Below are 9,564 nucleotides of genomic sequence, written 5' to 3' on the forward strand. Positions count from 1 at the left end.
TAAGGTATGAGTATTTATTTGTGTATAAAGTATAAACAGAGCAAGGAAAATATCGTTTAACTCATAATTATTTGTACGAACATTTTACCTTTATGGTAATATATGTGATGGGTGCTATGATAGTTTAGAACCCTTTTTATTAGTACTATGTAGTTTTAAATGAAATTTTACTACGTCAGGATGGATGTCCATAGTTTGTCACATTGCCCCCCTATTCTGGTTTTTCGCCAAACGTCAGCCTGTTAGATATTACTTGGCTTCATATAATGGCGGTCTTCCAATCTTTCATGTGTGACGTAAAATAAGAAGTCCATATTTTCGCCTTCAACCATGTCTCCGTCTTCGTCCTCTTCCATTGTGAATAGCTTGAAACGCGAATTCGAATAAATAATTGTTACGTCAAACCAGTAAGTCATTGTGAAAGTGGTTGGTATGCGATCGAGACTAGGTTTTATAATTAATTGATACCTTGAAAATTATTACATAATTTACATGACAGTATTTATAATAAAGTTTAATATGTAAAAATACATTTTACCGGTCCTTTTAAATATATTTTGTTTGGAGTCTAATAATTATCACAAACTCCTACCTACCTGTCAGAAGAATTATTTTAAGACATCAAAAACCTAAAACCTTTAACCTATTACAATTTTATAGATATGTTGGGCACTTGACTTAGTATTATTTTTTCTTATCGAAATAAAACCGAAAAACCGCAAGGAATCAAGTTCGTTCGTAAAAGTTTTAATTTCCGGATGAATAGTTTTAGTTTTACAGATAGGTGAGTCAAGTGGCAGAGGAACCTTTAATTGTCTATAACACAATTCTTTAATATATCCAGCAGTTTTTATATCTGTTACAGCAGTAGATGTCAGTAATTTTACTATATAGTTGTTATTTAATTTGATGTATTAAAGCCGGCAGTATACGACACATTTTTGCACATGAGTGGGCGTAGTGTGAATGAGCTAATATTGGCCATCGGCCAATGTGTTCAAATCAACATGCTGGCGTTAGTAATTTATTTGTCGAGATGCTCGTCTGATATCTGCGAAATATATTATTATTATTTAAAATATTTAATCAACAAGATATCTAAAGTAAAATAAGTATTAGTAATTCAATTAAGTAAGTAATCAATGATCTAATCCTGTTTCTTTTTATTGTTGCAGGTGTTGCAGAAAGTGTAAGTGCAAGTGGTGATGTGTTGGAGGTCAGTGACGAAAACAAGTGCGTAAAAGAGGAGGTGAAGGGCGAAGTGTGCGCCAAAAGTGGTGGTGAAGTGAAGAGTGAAGTGAGTGCAGGCGCGGATGGTGTTGGCAGCGCCGTGGCCTCCGAGGAGGACGACTGTGTGATAGTGTGCGCTCGCGATGCGGACGATCGGTCCGACTCCGGCGTGAGTGGCGTGCGCTCGGGCGGGTCTGCTAGCTCGGTGGAGGAGTGGCGCGGCATGGCGCACGGCTACGGCGGCGGCCCGCCCCCGCCCCTGCTGCACCTGCCTCCGCCGCCGCCGCACTCGCTCTACGCGAACGAGCTGCTGTGGAAGCAGCGCTATCAGCCGCCGATACATCCGCCGCTGCACCACGCCATCGCGGATGATTATATTGCGGCCGCTACATACGATAGAGAGAGACATGAAAGACTGTTACGGTTAGTTCGCCATAACTTTCTTACCCAACATTTATTATTAATTTAATGACGTTAAGGAATGATGTATCCAATGTAACGTTAGATAATTTGTGAGGACAAGATAAGTAAAATAATTATTCGACCAGTAATTATATTATAAATTTTATCTTTTGCGCTTCTCAAAAGAGATTTTTGATAACAATCAATTACTATTATAATCAAAAGTCCTGTTTAAAATCCTTATGATTTACAGGTAAATGAAATATTTATCAAGAAACTATAAAATTTCAAATACAATTAAACTATCATCATTCATCATCATTTCAGCCCATTGCATTCCACTACTGGACATAGGCCTCCACATTTGCGCCAAAAATGGCGTGAACTCATGTGTGTTGCCCATAGTCACCACGCTGGGCAGGCGGGTTGGTGACCGCAGAACTGGCTTTGTCGCGCCAAAGACGCTGCTGCTCGTCTTCGGCCTGTGTATTTCAAAGCCAGCAGTTGGATGGTTATCCCGCCATCGGTCGCTTTATAAGTTCCAAGGTGGTAGTGGAATAATTAAACTATTACAACTTAACTACCTTGTGAATAAATCGAGGTCAATACTTATTTTAAAAGTATAAAATTTTAATATAAAATCGTTTTATAAATGTTGGTATTTACATATGATTATTTATTATTATTAAAATATATGTACATACATACTTAGGTCAGTGTAATATGTGTATTTCCAATAATTATTAGAGAAGTATAACTAGCTTTGATGCTAAGAAATAATATCACCTGATTTGACTCAATTACTTAAAAGATGATGACGTAAATTTTTTTCAAATTTTCAAATGTAATTTTAATAAGTGGCAAACATTTAAAATTCAATTTAAATCTGACTCGGTATCACAGAGGAAGGATGACTTCCGCTGCTCATTGTTACACGCATGAAACGATTTCAAATAACTTATTAATTTACATACAATAGACAAAAATACTCGGTTATTCTATACGAGTTAACTTCTTGTTATTTCATCTTCTATCAATTGTACGTGTGTGAGAATACTCATTTTAATGAGTACATTCACAAGCTATTTTTAATTACCGCCGGTGTTTGTTAAATGTATTATTGAAATTCTTCTGTGCAAAATCTAAAATTACAATTAAACGAATTGTGCCTTTAGACCTTGCACATTGCGTTATAAAGAATTGTTTTTATATGATTCAAGATTACTACAAGCAAGGAAAATACAGAAAGTATAATACTTAAAAAACCGGAATTTCTTAACATGAGATAAATTAATATTAATATTTTATTATATTACAAATCTGAAGAATTGTTTAGACAAGGAGATTTTTTATTTGCATACAGAAAACAAATGATTTTTGCATTTGGTTCCCGGTTTACCAGGAGTGGGTTACGTAAATCATTGCGTATATCATGTGATTGTAATAATAAAAGTGCTAAGCAATCTGCCTAAACTCGCATTTGTATATACATACTACCAGGTAGATTTAAGCAGTAATCGTCAAACGTTTTTATAATATTTACTTTTTTTGGTATATTTACGTAATTCATATTTACGTATTTGACGATAACTATATTACAAAAGAACGATAGTATGTAATATTTTTAAGACACATAGTCTCTATACGCAATATCATGCTAAAATCATTGCGCATTTGTTGTTAAACGTCACAAAAAAAAAAAAACGAAATATGCAGATGTGATGATACGATTTCGTGATATTAGTGTACTGCCGAACATTTAAAACAAATTTACTTCTAAAGTGAATGATATCATCTCAAAAAGTAGGTACATTGAGACTTTTCGGTTTTAACTAATCCATCCATATATTAAATTTCAATATGAAGATTAAATATATGTATGTATAAAGGTTAAAGATATTAATTTATAATGATACCGGTTCGGTTACAGCTCAGATGTTTGTGGTGCCTGGTTTTAGTAATTAAATTGTCTTGATTTCGGACCTAAATAGATGTCCTCTGAAGGGCGTTGTGCTTGACGGCTTTATTTTTTTTTATGAATAGATTTAAAGCTTAGAAATACAGACTCAAATAATTAGTACAAAAAGTGAAAAGGTAGAGCAGGCATTTGTTACATGCTATTATTCGTTTAGTTTCATTAAAATAAACTTTTATTGGTTAACTAGCTGAGCCCGCGACATCGTCCGCATGGAATTTAACAAAAAAGTTAATCTTCAGTTCGCAGAGTAAATCAATTTCTAAAATAAAAGTAGCCTGAGTTACTGCTTACTATATCAGCTATCTGCCAGTGAAAGTCCCGTCAAAATCAGCCCAGCCATTTCAGAGATTAGCCGAAACAAACAGACAGAGTGACAAAAATTATAAAAAATGTTATTTTGGTATATGTATCGTGTATACATCCACATGCATTTAGTAAAAAGCGGTTAGTTTAATATTACAGACTCAATTTTATTTATTTAAGTATAGATTTTTGTCGATAGCAAAATATTTTTATTGCACATTGCCCTTGTTGTTAATTTTGCATTTTAATATTTTCATCCTACTAAAATAACTTAAAACAAAGCTATCGTTTAGTGATTATTATCATTCGTATCATATTTCAAATATGGACAAAAATAAAATACGATAACATATAAGATTACAATATATTATACCAAATACCGTGTTTGTGTATAAACTGCTATCTATAAAGGAAAAATACAGCATAAACCATACACATAAAGTATGTTAAACGCATAAGTAAATATAAAATAGAATTATTTCGAGGTTGATTACGTCAGGGCTGGAAAGTTGTTTGTAGTTCAAGGTCAACGACACCAGCGAGGATTTTGTCAGTGCCGATAGTGATTTTATGCTGAGATAAAGTTGCGTATTTATTAAATTCATCTGATCTTTATCTGTAAGTAAAATAAATAAACGCGTTATCCATAAAATGCTAAAGGCGTTGCCTTCAGACATTATTTTTAAACTTTTTATGCTTATAATATTAATAGGCTAAATAATGGTACGTTAGACGTAATGCGCAATTATTACATAGTATAAAACAAAGTCGCTTCCCGCTGTCTGTAGGCTTAGATCTTTAAAACTACGCAACTGATTTTGATGCGGTTTTCTTTAGTTAATAGATATTCCAGAGAATAGATGATTCCAGAGGAAGGTTTATATGTATAATACATGTATAATAATTATACTAGAGGAAACTGTTTACTGTGTACACACACATAGTTTTTGCAACCGTGCATAGCAGGGGCCGGTCGCTAGTTATGTTATATAACATAGTGAAATGTTATTGAAGGGAGTAGAGGTTAGATTTCCCTCGACGCAGTCAATTAATGTTTTGTTGCAAGAAGATATACTACTACGTACACGTTCGTTACGTTCTTAGTAATTTTTAGTTTTGCTATTTGTTACCTCCTTATTGTTATGATCGATCCACCACTTTATAATAAAAAACAGAATGCAATGTATACTGTGATATATATGTGTATACTGTGATAATAGAATAGGTATTGTATTTGTTAATTATTACATTTGTATAAATCCATAGAGAAGCAAAAAGCTGTTATTGTTTGATATTGGTGGAAAAAGTTCTAAAATATTACTACTTTCCAATTCAAAGAGAAAGTCATTTAGGAATCAAAGTTGTTCCAATATTCTTAATATTTAATTTTTAGACTGTAACTATTTGTTCATTTTATTCACATTTTTCATACTATATTATATAAAAATATCACATAAATTTTATGAGTTTTAATGTCTTGGTATTAACTTATATTTTACATGTTACAAGATACAAGTTTTAAGATTAGTTTAAATATTATTATAAATTTTTGCTTTAAAATCTTTTGATTTACTAGCAGAATTCTTTTTATTACTTTTCTTTATTATTATTCTATGACGTCCTATATATTTATTACTATACTTAATAAAAAAAAAATAGTGTCTGACGACACAAAGATGAAATCTGTAATTTAATAGTGTTCTGATGTCTCTGCTTAGCTAATTATAATAAATAATAAAATTTCCTAGATAAAATAAATTTATAAATTATTCCAATTTTTTTAATAATTACTCACGTGTTTAAATTTATTAAAAACAGTAAAAAATAAAATAAAAGGTACCTACTAATTGTAAAGGCTGAAGCTTCTGAAAACAATGAAAATCGAATATTTACAATGTCTCTTTATAAATATAGATAATTGTGTTTGCTCGCAAACGAAAAAAAAAACCGACTTCAATTACATCGACAAGTAATACAACGTAAGTAGAGGAAAAATATTACACACACAAACAAACGCACTAGTCGTCACTACGATTTTCGAGGGTTTCCCTCGATTTCTCTGGGATTCCATCATCAGACCCTGCTTTCCTTGTCATGGCACCACCCTTGGAATATCTCCTTTTCAAAAAAAGAATTATCAAAATCGGTTTATTAACGACGAAGTTACCCTCGAACATACATTATATATATATATATATATATATATATATATATACGATCGAATTGAGTAACCTCCTCCTTTTTTGAAATCGTTTAAAAACTAAGAATTCTTATAATTTGTAAGTACACAATAATATGTTCATAACTAAAAATATAATAATTATTCTCAATTCCTCGTATCTGAATTTTGCGCTTTTGTCTTTTGTTGTTTACATTATTGTATGTTATGTGTTTATTACACGCTTTTTATTAGCTTCACCGATATGACTGTTTGTATGCTTGTAACCGACTCCTATGGACTTCATTTTGACCCACTTCAAATGTTCATATTTCATTTAAACTTAGTAGACTTATCTAGGACCGATGACAATTATTATTTATTTTACTTTACATAGTTGCAAAATATAGCTAAGAAATATTACGCGTGGTTATTTAATTTATTTTATCTATATGAAAAGTGGTTTTATATACCCATGTATAAGAAGTATATTGTTATTGTTGAATTTTATACAGTTTTAATAGACATTGTAATTTTTTTTCGAATAGGAACGAAAATTTTTGGTATATACATTTTTTTACTAAACATATTACGTATTCCGAATAACAGAGAAAATAACAATATTTTAACTTAAAAAGTGTGCAAGGGGTTATCATTAATAGTTATCAAGTTTTCATTAATATTGATTTCTATTTAAAATATAAGTATTTAAAAAAATCTTAGTTCTGCACGTTTCGTCACATATAGTTTATTTTGGTAATATACTTTTAATAAAACAAAGACAAAGCTTTGTAAACAAGGTCGTTTAATTAAAATTCGAGTAGGTATTATCATTTGTTATCAGTCACGCATATCCACGTTGTATACGATTATCACAAAGGCTGAAATTGGCTTAGACGTTACAAATTGCTTGTTCTGTTGTAGTAAACGAATGGGCCTATCGACATTAGGTATAGAGAAATATATTACTGAACTGCAACGTTTCAATGATAGTACGACTAGTCGCTTCTTTTGTCTTCGGTGAACATAACCTACTCGTATTTCATATTCAAGGCTAAGAAAAATTGAAACAAATAACTTTGTATAAGATAAATAAAAATATAATATTTGTTTTGCTGATATATATAACGGAGTCGTTTGTTACGTTAATTGTATACTGAAGAATATCAACACAAATAATAAAATCGTAACAAGGCCAATTTTGTACGTTGAATATTTTTTAAAAACATTCAACAAACAAAATTGACCTCGGTTGTTTATCGTCAGAATATTATTTGTTAAATTTTTATCTCTTTGTATGAACGCGAAAATTTAACCTTAATAAAAAAGAAGTACTTAAAGATTTTATGATGAGAAGACGTGATAATAGGCTGTAAAAATCGCGCCATAACTTAAAAAAAGCGAAGCAGTCACTACAATTTCCGTCACAAAATTAACGTCATTGGAAGTTTTGACGCATTTTGATTTTTTTTATGTCAGTGACATATCCACAGGCTTATAACGCCCGTGCTTTTGTTTTTCCATATTTTTTTAAACATGCATCGGTACTTCACTGCAACTTTAGAAATCTTAACGCATTTTGATTAGCATGTCTAACTTATATAAAGTTTGACTCTTGAAATCGACGTGTTTATGAATAATGTCTGATAACTAAAATGTTTAAGGCTCAATACAATTATAATTAAAAAAAATATAACTACCATCTACAAATATGGGAAGAATCGCTTTGATCGCGTAAATTAATGTACGAGTATAAATGTTATATATTATGCTAGCTAGCTAATTAAAAATACAGCTCAAAAAGCAATTGAAAATACCAAATGTTTTAATGTTGTACAGTCAACATTAGTTTTCCAACGCGTAGTCAATGTTAGAATTTGCTTAGCATCGTTAATTACAATTTTTGTTTATGTGTAATTTAGTTACGAAAATAAATGAATCATCAAACGTCGTTAACAGCAATAATATTGATTCATAAAACCCACATAAACCAATAGGTATCTCCATTGCGATACATAATTATATTATATTTTGTTTAGTCATTTATATTACAATAATTCCTCTAAATGCGGCTATTTAAGTAAATAACATAATTTATACTTTAACTTAATAATTTTAAAATTTGTTTAGTATATTCGCTTGTTATTAACACTTCAAAAATGATAAAATATTTTTAGTAAATTGAAATTTTTTATTTTCTCGTTGAAAGATAAATTGGTACTAGAACTTTCGTTACCGTCATGTATTGAACGACTGAAAAAACGACATTCTTATAACCATATGAACAAAAACTAGAACTAGTTTGTTTAATGGACGCAGTAGAACTCTTGTCTGCTTTATTAGGCGTATACTCGTACCTATAAATTAATTTCGCACAGTATACATAATTCATTTGCCAAACTTGCTTTTAATAGGATCTGTTTTAAAACAGTCATTTACGGATAAAACGTATTCCACGCTTATGGACCACACATTATATAAATATTTTAGTATGTGATCTATTTAGTGATCATCGTCGTTCTATTCTTATCACGTCTGGTGGGACAATAGCAAAACAGAAAACGAATTCAAAACAAACGTGCACTGATATTGTCATATCTATATTATTATTAATCACACAATCATTTTGCCTATTCTCCTCAGTCATGATAATTGATAAAATATGGATATCGTGTGGCAAAAAAAAAAAAAAAGAAAAAATGTAATTTCTATGAAAAATATGTCGTAAGAAGTCGAAGCTACATGATTTTTAACCTGTTTTTTAATTTCATTTTTACACTTTAAATTTTTAGTAATAAACGTTAATATACAATAAACAGGAAAATATTTTCTAAAAACAAGAGACATCTCGTTTAGGACATTACGATTTACATATTTTGTTATTCAGGCTTAAATATTGTTAGCATTATATGAAATTTATTTATTTGGAATCCATTCAATATGTGTTAAAGTAACCACAGCTACTGTTATCCATTTTGTCTCATGTTTGCTTTTATTTTTTGTTAGCTTTTAGTTAGTAAAAAATTTAGGACGTGACTTATCTGTATATACATTTTATCACGTCTGTCGTATCAAGTGATACTAAATTGTTATCGAATTGATAACTTCTTAGATAAAAACGTAACGTGGATAAATTATATTTCATTTCATTATTTCTCAATTTTGTTTTCTTATTCTCTATTGATTTTTGACCTTGACCTACTTCTATTAGTCAAATAAATTAACAAATTACTATTTATTGTTCTCAGAGAACGGAGGGATCAGGAGCAACGAGAGATGCTGGAAAAGCAACAGAAAGAAAAAGAAAGAGAACGAATTGAAAGAGAGAGGGAGAGAGAAAAACAAGAACGCGAAGAAAAAGAGCGCAGAGAGCAAGAAAATGCTGCTTCAAAACTAGTGTCAAGGCATTTCGAAGAATCTCTCAGGCTAGCGAATCAAAAGGTTTATATTTATTATAAACGTTTTTAAGAACCAGACCGGAAATAAATAATTG

The 9,564-nt window shown here is 30.7% G+C and overlaps 1 protein-coding gene across 1 annotated transcript in view; it reads left to right on the top strand.

Moving 5' to 3' along the window:
- Positions 1-9,564, top strand: part of LOC123658247 (actin cytoskeleton-regulatory complex protein PAN1-like) — a 126,113-nt gene that overhangs the window by 115,033 nt on the left and 1,516 nt on the right. Inside the window, exons 9-10 of the mRNA XM_045593687.1 lie at positions 1,176-1,653; positions 9,320-9,512. Coding sequence (XP_045449643.1) covers positions 1,176-1,653; positions 9,320-9,512 — 671 coding nt within the window. The remainder of the gene's footprint in view (positions 1-1,175; positions 1,654-9,319; positions 9,513-9,564) is intronic.

This window comes from Melitaea cinxia, chromosome 12 (genome assembly GCF_905220565.1).
Source record: "Melitaea cinxia chromosome 12, ilMelCinx1.1, whole genome shotgun sequence".
Lineage (NCBI taxonomy): Eukaryota > Metazoa > Arthropoda > Insecta > Lepidoptera > Nymphalidae > Melitaea > Melitaea cinxia.